This window comes from Diospyros lotus, chromosome 2, assembly GCF_014633365.1.
Source record: "Diospyros lotus cultivar Yz01 chromosome 2, ASM1463336v1, whole genome shotgun sequence".
NCBI lineage: Eukaryota > Viridiplantae > Streptophyta > Magnoliopsida > Ericales > Ebenaceae > Diospyros > Diospyros lotus.
Window position 1 is genome coordinate 42,287,421 of NC_068339.1, and position 24,312 is coordinate 42,311,732.

General features: G+C 35.6%; 2 protein-coding genes across 5 annotated transcripts; both read right to left on the reverse strand.

Moving 5' to 3' along the window:
• On the reverse strand, window positions 1–3,130 carry LOC127795347 (transcription factor bHLH68-like). Of its 3 annotated transcripts, none has more exons than XM_052326965.1 (9): window positions 2,588–3,130; window positions 1,961–2,279; window positions 1,709–1,783; window positions 1,520–1,585; window positions 1,198–1,263; window positions 918–1,019; window positions 781–825; window positions 477–518; window positions 1–376 (listed from the first exon to the last, which is right to left on the reverse strand). In XM_052326965.1, the coding sequence occupies exons 1-9, from the start codon at window positions 2,770–2,772 to the stop codon at window positions 248–250; spliced, it is 1,029 nt and encodes a 342-aa protein (XP_052182925.1). In that variant the 5' UTR covers window positions 2,773–3,130; the 3' UTR covers window positions 1–247. The 3 variants fall into 3 exon arrangements, 2 of the variants coding, with proteins under 2 accessions (XP_052182925.1, XP_052182926.1); XM_052326966.1 differs by having other exon boundaries at window positions 969–1,019; window positions 2,588–3,129; XR_008021779.1 differs by having other exon boundaries at window positions 272–376; window positions 956–1,019.
• A 4,803-nt stretch (window positions 3,131–7,933) lies between these two features.
• LOC127795346 (peroxisome biogenesis protein 2) lies at window positions 7,934–22,691 on the reverse strand. Of its 2 annotated transcripts, none has more exons than XM_052326964.1 (8): window positions 22,388–22,691; window positions 21,685–21,798; window positions 21,438–21,591; window positions 14,374–14,510; window positions 14,121–14,221; window positions 13,197–13,314; window positions 8,979–9,156; window positions 7,934–8,363 (listed from the first exon to the last, which is right to left on the reverse strand). In XM_052326964.1, the coding sequence occupies exons 1-8, from the start codon at window positions 22,511–22,513 to the stop codon at window positions 8,257–8,259; spliced, it is 1,035 nt and encodes a 344-aa protein (XP_052182924.1). In that variant the 5' UTR covers window positions 22,514–22,691; the 3' UTR covers window positions 7,934–8,256. The 2 variants fall into 2 exon arrangements, with proteins under 2 accessions (XP_052182924.1, XP_052182923.1); XM_052326963.1 differs by having other exon boundaries at window positions 8,990–9,156; window positions 22,388–22,688.
• Between the last annotated feature and the right edge of the window lie 1,621 nt (window positions 22,692–24,312).

Genomic DNA, 24,312 nt, shown 5'->3' on the forward strand with positions numbered 1-24,312 from the left:
TGCATGTCAAAAGAGGCATTGCTCTTCATGATTTTAGAATACAAGTAGAAATTAATTGTACTATATATATCTAGCACACTTTATTAGTTTCCAATGTATAGAGAGCACAATAGCATCATGAGCAGTCAGCCTCAGATCAGATCAGATGGATCACTGCTCGTGATGTTATATAGATATATATATCACTCCCATCCATGGAAGCTTCAGTGTGCTGCCGCTGCAACCTAACAAATTGCCCCTATAATATTCAAAATCCTCCCCCAGGAGCTGGAGCCCAGTAATCAGCTCCATTCTCACTGCCAACATGATGAGTGCAAGATATAGGAACCAAGCACAGCCCTCTACTCCTTAAGTCCTTTGCACCATCTTGGTTACCCTAAAATTATATATATACATATAAAAAACAAATCAATATAAAAATCATATATATACATATAATGTTCCAACTAAAGAATATGTATATATAGGAAAGGTACCTGCTTGGGAGCTCTTCTTTTGAGGCAATTATCAAACAGCAGCTAGAAGAAAAGGGAAATATAGAGTAGCACTGGTTAGTTTTAATCCATTTTCTGCAGCAGCTTCGAAATTCAAACTAAGAATTTCCCAAATATGCATGCCTACTGAGAAACTTTAAACAGTTTTTGAGTTTATTTAAGATAAAGATGTCTTTCTTTAAACATCTAACTTTCTGAACAGAGTGATGGCAAAAGGCGCTTTAACAATAACTCTCCCAGCTTTCTTTTTGGTGTGTGACGGATCCAATAAAGCTAGCATATATACCTGCGCAGAGTCCTCAAGAAATGCACAATTTCTTTCTCCTTGAACCTGACATTAAATAAATCTCTAACATTAATCAATTAATGTCATACAAAGTAGAATGTGTGTATGAGAGAGAGAGAGAGAGAGGGAGAGAGGACAGTGGTTTGGCATTGGGAAATGGGAAATGGGAATATACGGCTGCTGCTTACAGCAGAATGTTGGTGCCTTGATGCATTGCTCATGTAGGGAGAGCTAAGTGCCTGCATTAATTGGATCAAGTTGTAAGGAAAAAATTAAAAATGATGGATTTAAGGAACAATGTCTGAAAAGCATGGAGGAGTGGAACTTTAAGAGCAGGCTCCTCTCACTGAGTTTTTTAGTTAACTTGCAGGGCATATGTGTGTGTGTGTGTGGATGGGGGGTAGGAAGAAACATCACCTCAATTTGACCCTGGAGGAATCTGATATAGCCAATTGCTTCTAACAATACAGAAGCAGTGTCAGTCTGCAAAAGAGCAAGAAAAGAAAACACTCCCCCAAGTCATTTGTTTTTTTTTTTTCAGGCCTTCTTTGATGCTAAAGAGACAATCCCAGATGGGGAAATAAAGAGCAAATATTACAGGAGCTTTATCTCTGATGCCAACTAAGTGAAAATGAAAATTCTCCTTTATGGGTTTCATCATAAAATAACTACTGCATATATTCCTTCTGCTCTCATCCATGGCGCTCAAGAACTGGTAGAAGAGTGTGCCTGGTTTTACCTTTCCAAATGGGGAAACCAATTGGTGGAGGGCTGTTATTCTGTCTCCCAGCTTCTCCTTTCTCACCTGCTTATACAGACACACACATATATATTATCTCAAATTAGTTCACTTCGTTTATTATTTGTTCTACTGTGGGCTGTATATATATATATATAGAGAGAGAGAGAGAGAGAGAGATTGTGTTGCCTTTAAAGGTGGTTGGGTTGAAGATGACTGAGCCCTAGCCTTCTTAGATAACCCAGCAGTGACTGTGCTATCACACTGATACAAACCAACAAACAGTGAAAAACTAAGAATCCGAGATGGATTTTGAAGAAATAACATACAGATTTAATTGACTTGCAGTTTCTGCCACTAATTAGATAATTAGCTTCACTTTTGCCTGTCTGTAAGCCTGCATACAATCATAAAATTCAAGCGTTGTATATCTTTTCTCACCTCGGAAGAATGATCAGCATGTTGATTTTTGCCCCCTCTCTTGCAGTTTGAGAAGTCCAATATGTTGTTGCTGTTGTTGTTGTTGTTTATAGTGGTAACGGCTACTTTAGACCAAGAAGGAAGTGCTTGTTGAAATTCATCGTCTCCGTTTCCGTACAGTACTGGGCTACTTTGAACTACTTCTTGCTTTACATCAACAATAGGAACCCCTAAAGATGGATTATTTATCAAGATTTGGTCTTCCCAATTTTCCAATTTCTTGGACTGAAAGTGACTCAAACCAACCTTGTCTTGATCCTCATCGTTCCCCAATCCTCCCCTGAAAACAACCCACAAGATTCATCACAAAAAAATTTAAAAAAGAAAAGGTGACCATATATCTGCAAGAAAAATAATTCCAAGGGGGTAAAGAAGTTGAAAGTTTGCAAAAGCTCCCAATCATGTAGGGAGATAATCAAAAAGAAAAGTGAGAAAAGGAGATGATAATATGGAAGGAGATCAAGCATGTTACGGTTTGATTAATCTTATCATAATTAATGAAGTTAGGGTTGGTGGTACAGTCTGAATCTTGAACTAATTAAAATTTAAGTAAAGCCATGAGAGAGAGAGAGAGAGAGAGAGAGTTACATAAGTAGTTGGTTCCATGGCTGTGGAAAGTCTTGACTATGATGATCAGGCAAAGAGTTGGAAGGCAGTGAAGAAGATGGAACTGCATATTGAGGGAAGAGAGCTGGACATGGTGATAAGAAAGCAGAAGCTTGCTGATGAGGTTGGGAACTCATGCTCCACCAGTTAGGGCTTCCTGCCATCATTTGTTAATCTCTCTCTCTGTCTCTTTCTCTCTCCAGATTAAGAACATGAATTGATGAGGGGGGCTTCAACACAACAAAACAACATTTGGTGTATGTTTCTTTCCTTTTGCTCTATGAGCTAGCTAGCTTTCTCAGTACTTGAGTTGTGCAACTTTGTCCTGATCTTTCCTTGTTTATGCACCAAAACGAGCTAGCCTTTGTTGGAGGTTTCAGACTCCTCTGTCTGTGTGTTTGCTTTCTCATCATTCATCATCAGAAGGGGTTGAAGAAACCCATGTCTGTTCTGTGTCAACAACAAAGTCAGTCTCTGTGTAATTTTTCACAGTCGTGGGAGTTGGGGACTCGTCTTTTGTATTAATTTTTTTGCTTTTCATTTGAATTGTTGTTTATGCAATTGCTTTTTTATTCTTGCTTTAGCTTTATTGTAAAGTGGGGCAGCAAAGGCTGGTGGGCAATGTTTTCAGGCCTAAAACAAATGGTCTGTGGAGCCTACAATTCCCTTGATTTGAGGTATAGTAACCAGGGTATGTTGTTTTAGACTTAGGGTGGGTTTTGCTTTTACACACACACACACACATATATATATATATACATATGCGCGCCCAAGGATGAATTATATTGATCATTCCCATCCAATATTTGATAAAAGGAAAATGCTATTAGTACACTCATTTTGTACATCTTGAACTACATAAAGAAATATTATGACAAAAAAATCCCTCATGAGGCACATAGAGGTGCAGGATATTTTGGTCATAATACCCCCTTATATAGTCCAAGATGTACAAAATGGGTGTACACCTAACATGATTCCTTGATAAAATAACACAACCTCTTTTAACAGAGTCGGTCAACTAAAAAACTAATGTTGGAGTTTTCTTTAATTTTTTTTGTAAAAAAATAAATAATATATTTTTATGAAAAATTTTATTATTTTATTAAATTTAAAAAAATAAAATTCAATCAATTACAAAATAGATAATCTCTTAACAATAGTAAATTTTTAACTAAAATATAATATCTAAGAAATTAAAAGAATCTAAACAACCTATTGTATAAATAAAGAAAAATAAAATTAATTTTTTCTTGAAACTAATTTTTTTCTTATAATTAAAAGATTTTTTTAGGGTTACAATTAAAAGATTTATAATAAAAAATAAATTTATAGTCTTAAAATCTATGAGATATTCAAGAAGAAATGATAAAAATTGAGAAAAGAAAATTAAAAATGATAGAAAGAGATAACGTAAAAATTGAGAAGATAAAATGGAGAAAACAAAACATTATAAATTGATTGTTGGGTTGGGTATCCGTATATTTGTGTGAAATTTGAATTGAAAGTTAGATTTTATTTTAGACTCAAATTTTCTTAATAAAATATTTATTATTAAAAAATAAAAATATATATAAATTACAAAATTTTGGAATTTTCGTAAATGCAGGACTTTAGTGACAACCTTATAGATGGCTTCGTGATTGAACTGCTCTACCTTTTAATATATTTAAAATATCATATATTTTCCTTAAATTTTTATGTATCTTGTATCACTTTTTCTTTTATACAATGATGAATAGACGTCTGTTAATTTTTAAAAATATTCAAAATATCATTCATCTTCTTATCTAGGTATGGCAATTACAACCGAAATTATCGAATCGAAATCGAATCGATCAACACGGTTAAAAACCATTTGATTGGGTAATAATTTGGTTTGGAAGAAAAATTGAAGCACTGTTTCAATTAATATAATTTGGTTATAGTTTTCATTAAATTTAAATTAAAATCCAAACCGAATGTATAGATAACCAAACCAAATCGAATATATATATAATATATTTATTTATTTAATATATTATATATACACATAATATATATATTGACTAATATATTTTTTTTACAAATATTTTAACTAATGCATTACAGATATACAAAATATTTAACACCTATAAAGTAATTAATAAATAAAAATAAAATCTGACAGAAGATTATGGCTCAAATTTAAAAAATTATGATTCAAAATCAAAACTGAACCAAAACCGAAATCGAATGATTTGATTATGGTTTTTAATTTTTAAAATTAATAAGTAATTATTCGAATTTGATTTTAGTAGTTTAAGTTTAGTTTGATTATGATTTTGGCAAAAATCGAAGTAAATCAATCCATTGACAACCTTATTCTTATTTCTGGTGTAGTTCTAAAGAAAAAAAATAAAAAGATTTAGTGGCTGTGGTTGGTTGCCGTCACTGGCCATCATTGTGGATGAAGAAAGAAAACAGACTAGTTCCTCCTCCATCAAAGCTATTGAAGAAGCCCAAATCTGGGTCGATAGGCTCCTTTCAGTACAGGGATGAGACACACACACAGACAGAGACAGAGGACCCAAATTTGGGTATGGTTCATTAATTCTTGAGATCAAATGATTGGGTTTCGTTTGTTTTGATCGTGCAAACTCAGGTTCGTTCTGGGTTTGATTTCGTGCTAACCCAGTTCATCTTCATCCAAGATCAACAGTTCGATGGAGATGGAGGTGACTTTCATTCATTTATTTATTTATTTATTTATTTATTATTCTTCTCCCCTTTCATTGGCGACCCACAAGAAATGAGAGAGGTTAAAAGAGAAGAGGGAAAAATCAAATGCAGGTAGGTAAAATAGTTTATTTTACTTAATTTTTAATATGGATTGGATAAGAGTTGCTTTTAAAAAATACCAAAATGAGTGTTTTTCTATCAAACCCCCTCAAAAGGTTACATCTCTTGCTAGAGCTATCCTCAAAAGTTAGGGAGGATTCTCAAGATGTTATAAACCTCACATTAAAAGCTAAAATTTTCGACTAGAGGAATCTCATACCGTGAATCATAACAAGTTTATAAAATTTACCCAAAAATCAAAAATTCAACCTAACAAACAACCAATTAATAAAGCTGGACAAGAGCCCAAATCCAAAGTATTTTTGTCCAAAATCTTTCAAATTTCAAATTCTAAATGATAGTCAAATGAGTATATCCAAACACAAGTTTTATTTTAGGTACAAGAATAGGATTTAAGCCCCATTGCTCTTTGATGATTTTTTTTTTTTTTTTTTTGGTGAGGTAGAAAAAATAAAAGTTAAAATATCCTGATCTGATAGAAAGATTTTGATGATGAATCATTTGAACAAAGTGGTTACCCCCTTTTTATTTTTTTATTTTTCTATTTTGTTTGTCTTTTTGTTCTTTTCTTAGCTAACTCGACCAAGTAGGAGACCCCTCTTTGACTCTACATGCCAATTGGTCACACAACTTTCACCTACAGTAAAAGCAAAACCACTTAGCAAACCAGGTGGCTCCAAACCTCACTTTGCAACAATGGATAATTGGATGTTCAAAGGCGCCCAAATTTCTTTTTTTCTTTTTTTTATGCAAGCCAAGTCACATATATATATTTAAGTTGGACCAAGAAAAGACCCACCTCAAAGACAATCCTTTATGATGATGATGATGATGTGGGCTATTTTATTATGATTTTAAAATTCATTTTATAAAGTTCACGAGACTCAATTCCAACAGGTGGAGGAGTAGGCCAAACAAATTCTGGCTCTAGGATGGATATGTCTGTGACTGGGTAGAATGAATTCACGTTGAAAGATTCAGTGACTTTCAACTCTTCTGTTGTAATAGTAACACGGGTATAAATAGCTTCAACGCTGAAATAAATGGAGCACAAGCACTTTAACTCTATAGAGAACTAAAATTAAACAAATTCAGAGCCATGGAGGGATGGAGCAAGAGAGGGCCGAGTGAAGTGGGCCGACCATAACAGTAGAGTTCTACATATATCTTCACAGATTTATTGTACATGCCAGTGGGTGGCCCCGTCTGCTTACAGATATGAGGGGCCTTCTGGATGGACTTCACTATTTTGCAGAACACGAAGGACCATTCTCTTCTCATTATCTTATAGGGAATTATATTACCAGTGATTCCCGCATTTAAACATATATAAATGACATGTTCAGAGCATCTAAATAGCCAGAGACCTCTAACAAAAATCAAACCCATCGCAAAGTGATGTGCTTAACCTGCGTCCGTAACTTGAGAAATAACTATTATGCTTTCTTTAGATGGGGACTTGAAAGGTGGAAGTTAGTAACAATAGTAAAAGTTACTATCTATATTTTGTAAATAACAGATTTAAGAACAAAAAAAAAAAAAAAACTAGAGTAAAAATACAACCCTTCATAGTTTCTCCCTCGCAAAATAAAAAATCTCGTGGATTAAAAAAATATTTTTATTAGTATTTTCTAGGAGCACTCTTTGGAGGGAGGGGGGGGGGGGGGGGGGGGGGGTCCCCTCCAACACCCCGAAGTGCATGTCATCAAAGCGAAGTGAATACAATTTGACTCCATTTCTTGCTTTATTGACTCGGGAAATCAAGGACACTGCACATAAATCCTAAATCCCACCACATACCCAACAGAAAGCCAAGGCTTCTTTCTGCAACAGTTTTAGACAGCAGCCAATACAAAATGATGTCTGGCAAGAAGAATTTTGCCTGGCACTCGAGAACCATGGAGACCCAGAACTAGTAAACTGTACAGAGAAGCATAAAAGTCAATGCCCTAATTGTTCAAATTTCAGAGGCTCCAAAATATGTTGTGCGTAGGCTACTTTAATCATTAGGAGGGAGCCGTATCTCATGTAAAAGTATTCAAAAGTTGCAAAAGGTTGACCCACTTGACAATAAACAAGTTGCATATATATGTATTAAAACACCCCTCTGAATAAGGGGTTTTACCTTTAACAGAGTAAAGATCAAATCACAAATCCACAGCATCTTCCAAGCTAAAGACAACATCCTTGCTGTAAAGATGGAAGAAAAGAACATTTGATTAGAGCCAGAAACTACTCTAATCAAATTCTACACGTGCACCCCAACTGTCTAATGTCTAATAAACAGTTAGAACAGAGACAATAACAATTATACATGCCGATAGAAAGTGTGCAAGTGATTGCCCCCACAATATTCTAATGAAAGTCAAATCCAGGGGTAAGATCAAGACCATAGGATACGAACTGTTTCGTCTCATAATGGCAGCAACCTCCAAAAACATAGGACTAGCCAGCCACCTGATTTTACTTTGCTCCGGCATGTAAAAGAGGATGGACCCCCTCGAGTCATTAGACAAAAAAGAGGTCAAATTTAACTTTCAAACGGGCCAAGTTAATACTGATAATGAAAGAAGAAAAGCAAGAAGAGTTAAAAGAAGCACACTCAGAAAAGTGGCAGCTTGAATGAAATATATAAAGTTGCCAAAGAATGAAAGCTACTCTACAGAAACGAACCAAGTGACTTCCCATGGAAACTTGTTTTCTTACTTGAATAGTAATGCCACTTTTTGGGCATTTTTTATACATCAATATGGATTTGTAACTGTCCTAGCCCTTTTTTCATTCATTTTCTTTCCCAACCTCGTGAAGTTATTTTTCCCAAGTAATATTTTTTATTGAACCACCATGCCGTTGCATGGCAATAACTGGCTCATTGCACCTGGAGCACCTGAAAGATGGAGCTGCAGAACACCGTGTTCGAAGGCAGTAGTAGCAGTAGCTGCCAGCAAATAAAACACATAAATATTCAAATAAAGCTTTAACGGGAAACTTTTTGAAACAAATATAATATATATATATACATACGATAAAAATGCATTTTAAATATAGATCATTCATCCCTAACCATCAGGCAGAAGAAAATCAGGTATATCATACATTAGGATTTATGGTGGCACCCACTTTACTGGTGAAATAAGAGAGGGAAATATATTTCTGAGAGCTTCGATCCAGTCCCCTTGAACCTGGACTGAACATAATGGAAAAATTCATCTACATTCCAGTTCTACATTAACCTAGATGTGCAATAAGCTATTGGTCCAGGTACTTGAGCCTCTTTTAGTTTCATAGAATAAGATATGAATATGATTAAGTTGTATTGGACTCTAAAAAAGGTATCACTAAGCATATACAGTTAAAATCCTTGAATAGTGCTACCATATTTCTGTTTCAATGGAGCATACATTGAGCAGGATTATTGTGACCTACCCGCCCCCACAAAGCAGCTGTAATGGGATACACCTAGAGTCAAATTGAGATGAATACTTATTTGGACTTAGTAAAAAGTGATTAACCTACATGAAGCAAAATGATAAGTGGAGAAAGGAAAATATACATGGTATGTACCTGTGCTGACAGGGGAGAGCTAGAAATGGAACAGTTGGACTCAATAAGCAGATTGGACACACAGTTTCATCCCCCCCGGAACTTGAAGATTTATCCTTTGAGAATGGTCGAAGAAAATTTTTAATGGATGATGAATTGAGAAGCGGAAGGAGTAACAACAACATTTCCTGCACATTAAATCAAGTTCTAATTCTCAGCCAAAAAAGAAAAATCTAGTTCTAATTACCTAAATGAAGCATCACTTACCAAACTAAATAAATCAAGTTTTAAGATTGTAATCATGCTAACAAGTTTTAAGATTGTTAAATTAAGAAAACAATTGGCACCATTAAGTAAATACATTTCCTATGACAACACAAAAGACCTTAAAACAGAGTAAAAACTTTCTCTGAGTCAACATAATGGAAATTTATATGTTTCACAACAATTAGCTTATTAGTGAGTATTACAGTTCATTTCAAGTGTCCTATTAGTGTTTGAACATATCAGGCATGTCAGATATGCAACATAGTGTTCCGTAAACTTTTCATCATTATTTTTGTTCCTAGAAACATTTAGGACATGCAATGGATATGAATGGTCATGAATTGGAGACAATAGGGCTCCACATGGTTCTTAATAGATTTTAGATGTTATTAGGGGTAAATCTGCAAATAGAATAAGCATTCATGTAAGGAACAAAAAAGAAATGACCCATAATTAGGACTCTACGTAAAATAATTACTTATCTCGGTACATTGAAATGATGTCTATCTTATCATTATTATGGATGGAGTGACATCTTTATGTTGGAGAAATGTTTTTTCAATATCGTTATATGTAATCACTATTATAGTGAGCAGTATTTTCATAGAGGATTAGTAATACATTTTCAATTCTGTCATGTACCTAGGGCTTAGCCTAGGGCTTTGAGAGATAATTGAAAGGAATCAAGGGAGATAGATCAGAAAGGAAGGGGGTAATCAGAAGAAATGAGGGGGAAATTCAAGAAGAACAGAGACAGAGGGAGAGATTAGGGAGAACTGAGAGAAAGAGAGGGAAATTGAGAGAGATGGAACCCTGAATTGATTGAATAATATTCGTCCATGCCTTGAATTATGCTGGATCAGTAGCAGTGGTTTGGCGCTAACAAGGCTGCCAAATATTCAATCAAATACAACTGAAAGCTGCTACCTTCTAGGTACAATTGCTGGCTACTTCTAAGTACATCCAGTACAATCAAAAGAAATACATCTACTATCTATTATTACTATACCCTTGGGGACACGACAATTCCCCCTCCTAGAGAGAGTTCTTATCCCCAAGAACTTGCAGAAACTGATCCATTGCTTCACCCAATCCCGACTTGCTCTCCTTCTTCTTTTCCATCCTCCCATATATAATAACTGTTTCCTGCACCTGTGGCCTGGGATAAATTTTTCTCCGAATTGGTAGAGCATAGCCATGCCTGTCTCCTTTGTTCCACCAAAAGAGAATTGGCTAAATTAGGGTTAGCATAAGCCCTATGATTTGGATTTCTTTCCAGGTGTGAATTGTTTGCAGGATGAATTTTGGTTAGGAGCCGGTGCTCCTTTATAATGGCTTCCGCGGTCATTTCCTGTAATCTTGCACTTTCCGCAACATGTTTGACAGACCTTGGTTGAAGCATTTACTGTAGGTCATAGTTCTTTGCTCAAGCCACTTGTGAAACTTGAGACAAAGTAGACCTCCGTTAAGTGGGGATTAAGGTTCAACATCAGTGATTTCAACTCTTTGAATTTGAGTTGATAGGTCTGCACTAGCCCCTCTTGCCTTAATTTGTTGAATTCCTCTACCACATCCATCATGCTTCGATCCCCAAACCTTTCACGCTAGTCTTCCACAAAATCTGCCCATTGGCAGCCAACTCCAACCCTAGACTGACCTTGGAACCAAGCATCCCCTACATTATTAAGGTAGGCAAAGGCCATGGTGACCTTCTGCTAATCCGACACATTGTATGGACTAAACATCCTTTCACACCATCTCGGGTCCTATCCATCGAGTAAGGGTATCTCCAATTTTTGGCATAGGAAAGCTGGGCTGATTGTGAGCAACCTGCACTTATTGCCTCTTCTCTAGTGTATTCTCTCCAATTACTGCCGGATCTACCTAAAATTCAGAGGTGCCGGTAACTCTGTGGATAGTTCCATTCCCAGGTAAGATCAGATCTAACCTCTCTCTAGGAGGGAATTCAAGGGAGAGTCTTACCGGAATTTGTCTAGCGAACATCACCAAGAACTGCTGCATCTAATTGCGCATCTGATTGTTTTGTTCATGCATCTCCTCACGCAACTGATCCATTACACTGTCCAATTTCTTCTCCACCACCTATTCTAGAGATCCCCCAATGGTCCCAATGTGGATCTACATCTCTGACATTGTTGCCATCACTTGCTGCAATTGAGATTCCATTTGTTTCATCCAAGTGCCATCTGCCATCAGAAGTGAGATTGCAACTAAGATCGCCGGCCAAGGACCTTGCTCTGATCAGTTCTCCTAACGAATTAACAGCAATCGCCCAGGGTTACAAAGCCAATTCTCTGAGGTAGCTTTCCTGAATCACGACAACAGCAGCAGCAGAAGTCTAACAGTTCTGTCGCAGCTAAGAGAGTTCACCAGAATCACAGTCGAAACTCACCTGGCTTGCTTCTCCTTTAATTTCAAATAGGAATGACCAAAATTCACTGTCATGAATTAATCAAAGATTGCCTAACTTTGCTAGCTGCTGAGATCACTGAATCGCCTAGCTCTGTTTCCTGAGGATTACTTGCTTGGCTTCGATCTATCTCTTCTATCTTTAAGTAGATTCGGAATTCACACCAAGAACCATTAGAAATTAATAGCCGAGGAACAACTGCTCTGATATCAATTTGTCATGTACCTAGCGTTTAGCCTAGGGCTTTGAGAGGTAATTGAGAGGAATCGAGATAGATAGATCAGAAAGGAAGGGGGAAATCAAAAGAAATGGGGGGGGAGGAAATTCAGGAAGAACATAGATAGGGAGAGATTAAGGAGAACAGAGAGAAAGGGAGGGAAATTGAGAGAGATAGAAATCTGAATTGATTGAATAATATTTGTCCATGCCTTGAATTATATTGGATCAGTTTTATATACTGATCCAGGTAGCAGTGGTTTGGTGCCAACAGGGCTGCCAAATATTTAAGTACAACTGAAGGCTGCTACCTTCTAGGTACAACTGCTGGCTACTTCTAAGTACAGCCGATACAATCAAAACTAATAGCAGGTACAATCAAAAGAAATGCATCTACCATCTATTACTACTATACCCTTGGGACATGACAAATTCTAATAGCACTTTTCCAATCCTTTTTAATGATTTCTGCCAGTTATATTCACAAACATCGCTGACAAAAAAATATAAAGAAAACAATTTATCATATTGGAGTCATATCCATGCATCCTTTTTTTTTTTTCAAATCACTGTATCATGTGTCAGTTCTCATATCCTTGGTTTTTCCAAATCACTATCATATGTTGGTTTTCATGTCCATTTCCATATCTATATCTAAATTCATCTCTGTACTTATTAGAATTCAATAGATAAGAAAAGGCATCTCAGAACTGAAAGCAGGCTATAACTTTCAATCAATTACCATAATTTGTCACCAACTTTACTAGAACAGAAGAGAACCAATAGAATTCAAAATCACACGCTTAACACCCAGTTCAGAATGAATGAATTCCACAAATTTTTGCGGGATTCATTTCTAATTCCAAAATTTGTGTTTGGAATGGGAAAAAAAAAATATTCATTTCAATTCTGGGAATTCAATTCCACAGAATTGAATTTAACTAAACCAAATTCCACCAAAATAGATGGAATTTGCAAATAAATTCCACATTTTGTCATAAACAAATTGTGTGAACAAAAATACCCCTTAACAACCTTTCTTTTTCAAAAATAGGTTATTGTATCAAGGGCATCTCAGGAAGTAAGAGCAAATGAAGCTTCAATTCTGGATTTATTCCAACAAAAACTTTGTGGAATTCAATTCAATTCCACATTTTAAGTTGTCATACCAAACATGAGAATTCATTTGCAAATGAATTTATGTAGAATTCATTTATAAATGAATTCCACATTTCAAATTCATTCATTCAAAACGTAGCATACGTATTCTGAACATCAAGCTGCTGAAATCGATGATACTGCAACAGAAATTACCGAGAATTCATTCCACACTAGCTGACGGTTCATATACTCAAAGCTGACAGCTCTGTTCATATGAGGGCTCCCATAGACGAGTCTTGCTTGTAATGCTCTCTCAATAAGAGTCCGATACCTACATTTGTATAACAGCACAATTGAAGAGTGTAAAAGATATATTCCAATCAGAGGTTAAACCTATTTACTTCACTGGAAAAAATTTCAAAAGCAAAATAATTAAGAAAGATGTATCTTATGGAAGCCACTATTTGTTGTTTCATGGAATGACTTACAAGTGAAGTCATTTACAACTCTTTCTTCTTTATTTAAAACATACAGACAATGCATTACCAGATCCCAGTTATCAAGAGGAGTTTACCTCCCAACCACAAGTGTCATAATAAAATCCTATATTTTGTGGTTTATTGGGGAGAACTTGGACATATTACTAGGTCCCGTGAACCAAAAAGTCACCCTCAACTAGCACTTTTGGGTGGGGGGTAGGGACCCATGGGGTTACTGATAGTACAGCAGCCAACCTGGGACCAATTCCAAGTGGGATTTCTGGCCTAGCACGGAAGAGGGGAGTTCATCGAGCCCCAATTTCACATTGGTAGTTTATTAGAGAGCCTCACTTGGATGTATTACTTGGTCCCATTAACCCAAAAACGTCACCTCCAGTTAGCACTTCTGAGGGAGGACCTGTGGTGTTTGTCAATTACACTTTAAAACTTCAAACCTAAAAACACTCCTTTAACAAAACAGAAAAACCGACTTACAAGTATTAGATTGTTCTTGCAATTACTATATGTGCCCATCTGCTTTCATAGACAAGATTATGCAATTGAGCATTTGCAGTACAGATTATCCATCTCCTCATTCATGATTACATGTCTAGAATGTATTGAAGGCTGCATTAATTGATTTTACTCAAAAACATACCTTCCACTGTAAAGAAATATAACCAGGTTGGCAAATGAAGCAGCTTTAAAAATTCCTTCTATTTGTTGAATTAAAGTCCATGCTCGGCGGGCTAGTGGTGTCTGAAAAGTTCCAAATGATGAATCGAGGAATTTTAATTTTCTTATGGGACATAATTGTTGTGTGTGTGTATGTGTCATGTGTAGAAATGGTGGGAAAGCTAGAATTCATATAGCCGGGATTGCTGCTGTTGTACAATATTGGAAAGAATTACCTGCTCGGAATCACCCCATCTACGGAAAGCAGAAAATGACTGTAATCGAGCCCAGATGTATTGACCACCAACAGTGGCAATGCAGTACCACAGTTTCTGAGCAACAGTGAGGCCAGGTCCTTCCAAACCCGTTCTAACTGGAATTGTCAGAAACAATAAAACGCCACTTACAATACAATTAAAAAGGCTGAAGGACACTCGATGGATAAATTGAACTGTAGGAGGCTGCCAAGCAAAGCTGTTGACAGAAAATATACCAAGCTACAAGAACTAAAGTGGTTACATTACAAGCACTTTCTATTCAAGTAAATAGAATAACTTTCCTGCATCAACTACAGCATAAACACCTAAATAGTTTGCACCAGCAAACAATTACTCAAATGTGGAACACTTTCGCAAGAGGAAGAACTTCTTTTACTTTTCGACAGTTAAATTCTTGAGCAACTCTGAGAGCCTTGTAGGTAAGAACTTCAAATAACCATACTTTCAGTTCATATGTACCCCACCCCTTGCCAAATCAAAGAACAAAGAAGAATAATCCAAATCAAACTTACAGGTAGCATCACAAAACAAATTTCAAACTTATAGATAGCATCACATCCATGTGTCCCTGGTTTAACACTTCTTTTTATGAGTGTCAGTCTACCACTCGTATTATATTTCACCATATGCATTAGACAAGCTCATTCAGAAATAGAAATGCATTGAAAACATTTATATGAGCAATTTTCCACTCTTATAGAAATAAGAGGAGAGTAGTTAGAACTTCAAGATAATCTGGATTAAGCTAAGAAAGGCCAGCTAGAGTTGACTTACATCTGAGTACTACAGAACCAAATAACACCAAAAGGAAAAAAAAAAAAAACGGGGGCGGGGGGGGGGGGCGGGGCGGGAATGTTGGGTCAAAATGAATGAACGAGTCAAGGTTACAACCCAAGGTTTTGATGACAACAAAACAACTTAAGTCACTAATACCTCTATTTGAGTGATTGAGTAACTTGAATGATATCTTAAAGCTTGACAACACAAGCTCAATTGGACAATCACATATTGACAAGTGGATTTGAATGCATCAAGAGTAAGGTGCATAAGATTTTGGTTTTGACATATGTTGAGCTCAAAAATGAAGTTCTGAGACCATCACTCATTTCCAAAATCTTCTCAAGGCATTATCCTATCACAAATTTAAATGATATATCTTTCGAAATGAAAACAATAGCCTTGGCGCACAAAGAAAAATGTAATACTCTTCAAAGATAAATTCATGAAAGAAAGAACTTCTCTTGAAAGGGTTTCTGAGTTCCTGTTTTGAAAGAAAGAACTTAACTTGAAAGGGTTTCTGAGTTCCTGTTTTGAACTTAAAAAAGATCAAACTTTGAAAAAACAGGGTATTTAGTCTACTGTGAGATAATTCAGGCAACTGATTTGAGGCAAATTGCCCAAAATTCAAATCTGGAGCAATTCAGCTGAGTTCGCAACTCAGGCAACCAAATTGAGGCAGAATCTGTTTGGCAAAATTAGTTCATACAATCAGTCCACTGAAAGGCGTACTCAGCAGTAAAATTGTCATTATGGCCATTTTGTTATGAAAAAATCCATTCATAACAAAACAGTTAATCCATGTTAAACAAGTTATATGGGCCATGCTGTGTTACACATAATAAACAGGTCATGTTCGGATTTAAATGTCTGACACATTTAATTAATCATGTCATGTTTGGGTTGACCTATTTTCTGTTATACTCATGAGTTGACACAACATGAACACAACCCACAACCACAAATTGTTGCCCCTATGCCTGATCTAGGTTTAAGAGGTCAAGGGCTTATGAGGCTGCCACTGAAGCCTAACAGGGGATATGATCAATCTCTTAGACGGTCTCTGCATGGTAGGTTGAGCCAAGGGGTGCATATTATGGGGGTATGCAATGACGCAAATCCCCCTCTAGGGGACAGCGTGGAACTGACTCAAGCTGCCACCTGAATGTCACCACCCCAAGGATATAATAGTAATTGTATATTAGATGTATTTCTTTTTTGTTGTACTTTGCTGCTGTAGCAGTTTATACCTCTCAGTTGTATTGTATTTTGTAACTGAAAGGATAGAAAAACCTATAAATAGGCTATAGATCAGTTAGAGAATGGCAATAGTTGAATGATAATCAGATTTCTAAACTTCTCTCCTGTCAATTCTCTCTCAATTTCCTCCTAGATTTCCTCCTAATCTCTCTCTCCTATTTCTTTCTGAATTCTTCCTTTGTTCTTCTGATTTCTCCATCCCTTTCTGTTCTCTTTCCCTCTGTTTCTTCCAATTTCCTCTTAAAACCCTATGTTAAACCTAGGTTCCTGACACAAGTATCTCTGGAAATCGATTTTACCCCTTTACTTAGCAAAGATAAAGATAGGAATTACATGTTCTATAGACATGCATATCCAAATGAAATAAATAAGCATTCTAAAAGATGAGTAGCAAAGCAATTGGACAAGACATTATCCCAATTTAAGTATGGAAATGCATGGGAGAAGAGGGCATTTGTCAATGAAAAAAAAAAAATATTTAATGTGACCCTTAAATCAGAAAGGGTGTTGGATGACTGGAGGAAGAGCACATTAGTGCCTATTTTTAATAATAAAGGAGATATTCAAAGCTGTGAAAATTATAGAGGAACCAATCTGATGAGCTGCACTGTGAGACTTTGGGAGAGATTGATTGAGCAAAGATTAATAGAAGAAACCAAGGTGTTTGAAAACCAATTTTGTTTCATACCTAGTAGGTTAACAATACAAACTATATACTTGCTACAAAACCTAATGGAAAGACGTAGAAATAAACAAAAGGATTTAGACATGGCGTTCATAGACTTCCCAAAAAAAAAAAACAAACTCATAACAAATTTCTAAAGAAGTCTTGTAAAGGGTCTTAGATAGAGATGCAAAATGGATCGTGCAGGGCCAGACAGTTTTGGCCCACTTTTAATTTTGGGAAAATATTTTTTTACAAAATACAGTGGGTCAAAATGATGCTGGGTTGTTGGATTTCTGTCCTGACTATTGCTCTCATAGTTATTACTTATCAGTATAAGGCTACAAGCTTCAACTAAGTAAGAGAAATAGTCATGGCTGAAAACATAAAAAAGTGTTGACCATAAAACATATGCACATCTACAATGCTCCTAAGATAAGCCTAGGCTTCCTGGGATTCAACACTGGAGGGATCAGTATATCATGGAACACGGACCATGGCAAAGAACTAAAGATATATCCTATGCTAGCTGCCACCATGGCCCGTGGTATACTAACACCTCCATTGTAAACACAGAGAGAGAGAGAGAGAGATCATGAAACACGGACCATGGAAAAGAACTAAAGATATATCCTATGCTAGCTGACACCATGGCTTGTGGTATACTAACTGCCTCTGTTGTCTACGGAGAAAGAGATGATTGAGAATTGAGAGTTTAAAATGTAAATGGAATAGTTGCCCCCCCCTCCCAGCGGGGCAGGCACTAAGGGCCTCAGTCCAGCACAACCCAACACTAATCATGTCAGGTCAAGTCGCCCACGGTGACCCAGCCGTTTTGCACCTGTACTCTTATAATTTATAGAGGGAAGGAATCTAAATTGCTTATATACAGATTATTGAAGGCATGTATCCCGGAGCAAAAACACATGTCAAAACATATGAATGAGAAAGTGAGACTTACAATTACAATGGATTACATCATGAATTTACATTAAGCCCTTATTTCTTTACCCTAGTAACAGATGGGACTCACAAAATATATTCAACTAGAGGTGTCTTAGTGTATGCTATTTGCAGATGACATCATCTTGGTGGATAAGACAAAAGAAAGCCTGAATACTAAACTCTAGATATTGTGGAAAACTTTAGAATCTAGAAGTTTTAAGTTAAAAAAATTGAAAACTGAATATATGAAATGCAAGTTTAGTAAAAATATAAGTGTGGATAACGTTGTCCTAAAACTTGAAAATGAAGTCATCCCAAAAAAAGATCAGTTTAGATATATTGTATCAATCATCCCAAAAAAGGGTAAAATTGTATCAATCATCCACAAAATTAAGGCATGATAGTTAAAAAAGAAAAGTGCACCCATAATTTTATGGTGATAATAAGATGTCATTAAAACTAAAAGGAAATTTTCATAAAACAACTACAAAATCAGTTTTGTTGTATGTTAGTGTCATAACCCTATGAGCAATAAAAGGGTATTATTTCATAGGATAAAATAGTTTGTTAGGGATATTTTAGCAAGTGGTTAGAGGTACATGGGAGCATGTGCTAGGCTGTTAGAAGGAAAATATGCCTATAAAAGGTTGCTATAATGGTTTGTTTCCTTATCCAAGAAATTAATGAATTAAAATCTGTTTTTCTCCTCTTCCAAATTCTCTCCCCTTTCTTGATCTTCATCTCCCCCTTTTCTGTTCTTCTAATCCCCCTAACACTTTTTCTAATCTTTCCCTCATTATTCCAATTCCTCCTTAATTTCCTTCTGTTTTTTGCCGTAGCTGAATCGGATTCTTCTGATTCCCAAGCTGATCCTAGGTTAAGCCCTAGGATCATGACATTTAGGCAATAAAGCGCCAACATGTGCAAAATGTGAATGTAGCAAATATGAGGATGTTACGATAATGAGGCTATTCACAATTAGGACAAAGTGGCTCCGATTGAAGAAAAGATGCATGACACGCAATTAAGATGGTCTAGACATGCAAGAAGACCAATGGCAACTCATATGAAGAAAGTAGATGGAATGAAAAGCCTTCAATAAACGAGGTAGAAGAATACTAAGAAAAACATAGTGGGAGAACTCTTAGGTATGAATGAGTTACAAGGGTCTAATTGAAAATAAGGCCATAGATAGAAATTACTAACAAGCTAAAATTTGTAGTCAACTCCACATAGTAGGATTAAGGCTTCATATGTTGTTGTTTTAGCTACTAATAAGGACACATTTTAGATGCAATCTTCATCATCGGAAAATTGAATCCATGTTGGTCTTTTACAGCTTACATCATGGCCACTTCATGACTATCCAAGGAAGACTAGAAGGGTATGACACCCATGACAACCTTTTCTAATTCTATGATGCCCTTTTGTGACAAAAGGAAGACCTGACTTTTAGTGAAGGTAGTGTAAAGGTCAAATACACCTCCCACAGTCAACTTCGTTTTCTAGCCAACTGCACCTGATGTTATCCCATCTTCTCACACATTGAGAAAGCATAGGTAGGTAATCTCACACGTGTGCTTTACTTTTTTAACATGGACACCCTTTTTATTACCAACACCATTAAAGAAGTACAAAATCCTCTCTCTCTCTCTCTGCAACTCCCTCCACATGTCACCGTTGTTTTTCTCTATATTCCACTTTTTACCTCTCTTTTCTGTCATTAAATCTGTAATCATCTTCTTCAACTGCACTTTGATCTTTTCCCTCTGTCTGCATTTCATCACCCTCTCTCTCTCTCTCTCTCTCTCTCTCTCTATGAATATGCAATCTTCTTCTTCAATTTCAGTTGAACTTTTCCCTCTCTCTACATTCCATTCTTTCCTGCCTCGCTTTTCTCTTTAAATCTACAATCTTTCTTTTTCTTTATCCAAGTCAGGGCACAGAAAGGGGAAAAAAGAGTCCCTTGTTCCTTGAACAAAAGCAAGGCCTATAAGCACAGAAAATGAAATATAACCAAGACCCACTTGTCATTTTCAGCATACAGCCAAGGATTCAAGAAAAGATTGAGCTTTTTTTCGACTACTACATGAAGAGAGATGAGACCTTGCATTCTTTGCTAAAGTGTCAAAGGAGGTGAAGAAATTGGTTTTTTCTCTCTATATCATCTCTCCAATCTGTAGAAATTGGGGCTGAAACTTGATTAATATAGCAGATTATCTATGGGGTTGAAGCTCGATTAATATAGCAAATTTTGCAGCAGAATTTGACGACGACAGAGAGTTAGAGATAGAGGGGGGGGTGGAATTCTCATATTTCTATAACAGTATTAGTAATAGAAGAGGTGTCTGTTAAAAAAAAAAGTAAAGTATACAGACCTTAAATGCCAAAAAGTAAACAATGGGGGTCTCATCGAAAATGGACCAAACCACAAGGAGCCTGGGTAGGATTTACCCAAAAATAAGATCCTTTTAGGGCATACAAAATTCAATTTTTATTCTTAAGGGATCCATTACCTTTCCCTTTTATTGAGCATGAAGATAGGCACTCCTTGTTTTGTTCTCATTATGTACTTTCTAGATGATTTATTTTCAGTTGATTTAGACAGTGGAAACCAGTTACTTTTCTTTTGGAGGTGTCACAATGGTGTTAGCTTTTACAAGATCCTCTCTTTTTCTCTTGTTTGTCAGTACGTAATTTTTATAAGATCCTTTCACCCCCCCCCCCCCCTTCCAAACTCTCTCTCTCTCTCTCTCTCACACACACACACACACAATGAAAGGGGCTTGAAAGCCAGGCCATCTGTTCAACCTTTCATAGCTTTTTTACGAGAAGGTTTTCATTGCTAAACTAGATGTGTGTATCAAGATTAAAGATCAACAATCCATTAATAAGCATTGAAGTTACTTTAAGTTTTGGTAGTTTAGATACACAATAAATAAGAGATGCCCATATCTCTTCTGATCAACATGTAATGAACACCCTAAGCTGTTGTAAAATCTCACACTAGCTTGTCTATAACAAACATCTGATGAAAACTTATTATATGTGAAAAGGTATTTTTTGATAAGTTGTAGTTAGGTGGACCAATACCGCTGACCTTTTCTCTTTTGATAGTTACATTGATAAAATTGGCCTATCTATGCTATCAAGTACAATTAATGTGAAAATTAATTTGATGAGACAAGACAAAGGAGGATCCATAAGCAGTGAGTGATTGCAAACCCCCATCAATCATTAAAATTAATGAGATGCCAACACATCATGGAACATTCAAGGACAACTCATTCTTTAGTGTTCAAATCATATAATAGAAACTTTACCACAGAATTACTAGTCTACAAAAACATCATAAGACAATGCAAGAAGTTCTTACCTTTTCCTCTCATCTCAACAGCTCTTTCATCTCTATATCTCAAATTCATGAGAGCATTCCCAGGAGTAGGCTTATCAACCCAAATGGAGAATCTCCATATAAGAAACTCAAGGAAAGCATCAAGTTCTGGTTCATATTGAAATAGCATTCCTGGCTAATCCCAAACAAAAGAAGAGAAACACATTAAATCCCAATGAACGATACCAGAAATCTTCAACAACAACCAAATAAAGCACAAAATGCAAACCTTCATTAAAGAGAAGACCTTAACCAACTGTTCCTTTAACATGGCTGACATTTCAACGTCAAGCCGCTGTGCATCAACCTGATTAACTCTAGATACTGAAACAGGGATGATTGGCTGTGGATAACAGCACCCAAAAAAAAAATTATTTTTTAGTAAGAAAAAGGGGAGCAAGGATAAAACAGATAAAACATCTATTTCGGGGTCAGCAATTTTTAAACTCGTCTTCTTTCTTTTTATATTTCCGAAGGGGAGCATGGGAAGAATGCATTAGACTTTCCCTGGCTATCTAACTTAGCTGCGAAACGCCCATGCCACGACAAACAAAGGTGTTAATTTAGATGCCATACTGTGAAGTAGCCACTCCGAGCTCCATAATTCGTTTCGAGTAAACAAAAGCTATAATTTCCAAAACTCTCGCAGAGAAACATAGCTACATACACAAGTTTCGGAAGGAACGTATTCAAATGAACACTCTCGGGAGATAATAATTTTCCCAAATTTTCCTTTTAATAGTTAGGAGCTAATATTAATTAGTTGCTCCAGATAAGATTTCCCAAGAGTGCAAGCAAACTGGAAACTCAGATATACTGAGGCGAGGTAAATCCCAAGTCATGTATAAACAATCTAAATTCCAACGAAAAACCTAAGCGAGACGAGACAATTGGAGGAGAGTACAAATTTGGAAGTGAAGGGAGAGAGATACCTGGTGAGAGATGGGGAGAGATCGCCATTGGGGGAGAAGTCTGTGGTAGGTTTGGACCCAAGCGTCCTCAGCCGGTGGATGATTATCAACAGCGGATGAAGATGAAGCTAGGGTTTCTCTCAGCATTTCCTCTGTTCCACTCTCTCTCTCCCTCTCTCCCTGCGCCCAAGCAATTGCAGCCTAGCACAGTAATAACTTCCAGAAGCTGGCTTCACCGAACCTTAGACGGTGCTCGGTCACTGTGCAATCGACGAAGACCGCACACGGCATTCAATACGCTGCCTCCGCCGTCGGATGAACAAAAGCACCGGTTTTTTTATACCAAAAGTACTCTTTAAATTGCCCCAGGACCACGATAAATTGGAATTGACATCACTACGACGCCATGAGTTTAATTTATTATTTTATAAAATAATATAAAATTTCATCTATAATTTAACTATTCTATCAAAATCGAAAATATAGCGATAAAAAATTACGCAAAGACGATAATTCAAATAATTTTTAAATTCATTTAAGTTTGTTAACGGGGGAAGATAAATTTGTATTATGAGAAGATTAGAATATTTTTTAAATTAAGATATAAAATAATTAAGATAAGAATAAGAAATATTTTAATATTTTTATCAAATTATTTGTTACATTTTTTTAAATGCATTGGAAGACATATGTGTCATTTTTTTTATCTGTAAAGTTCAAGATATACTTATCTTGAGAGGGAGAAATAAATATATTTAAAAAATAATATATAAGAAGTCACGTAACTTCTTTTCCAATATCGCCAGATAAATTTAACAGACACAATGGAAAGCATTTTTGTTCTGAATGTTTTGGATATTTTACTTTTTTTTAGTCTATATATTGATTAACAAATACTAAATAATTTTAATTGTATTTGTTAAATTTATCTGATAACCCCTAAAAAACAAGTCATGTGACTTTTTATTTGGCATTTTTCAAATATGTTTATCTTTCTCTCTTCCAAATAAACATATTTTTAACCTTACAAAAAAAAAAATAACGTATATGTCATCCAATACATTCTAAAAAATTTAACAAACAGTTTGATAAAAATATTATAATGTTTCTCAGACTTATCTTAATCATTTCATATTTTGATCCATAAAACATTCCAACATTATCTTAATATAATATTAGTTTACTCATTTTAACAAACCTTACTTACTAGATCACTTCAATCTTAATTCAAAAATTACACAAAATAAAAATCGATTCAATTATTAGTCCAAGTCTTTGGATCTATGGATCCAACTTGACTCGTTCGATATAGATATATATATATAAATTAAAAATATATAATATAAATATGTAAACATTTAATATTATTTGATATACTTTATGAATTTATTAATTTTTTTATTGTGAGTTATATGTCACTATTTGAAGTAAATTGCTAACCAATGTGCAGTGTGTGGTGTTCTTTTGCAAATTATTTGTTGAGCACTAATATTAGTTGTTACATGTAATTATAACCAAGAACTAAATCACTGGGTTGGTTTGATTCTATAATAATAATATAGGGATTAGCTCAATTATTAGATTCAATTTCTATGGACTCGATAAAGCTCGATTCGATTATGAGTTCGTGATAAATTTATATCAACCTAACACGTTAACAATCATATGAATAATTTCGAATGTCATGTATGAATTTGAGATATTGAGTTCAAATCTCAAAAATTTCAATTGTTTTTATTAAATTTAGAATAATATAATATTATTTAATAAAAAACAATTCAAAAAATGATAATAAAAATAGTTTGAATGACCTGATTATTACAACTTAAAAGTGATAATTTAAGAAGCTTAAGTGTTCACTTCTATTTCTACGTGGGCTAATCCATAGGAAAACAAAACAAAAAATTACGTGGGCTGGAAGGAATTGGGCTTCTACCAAGACAGTG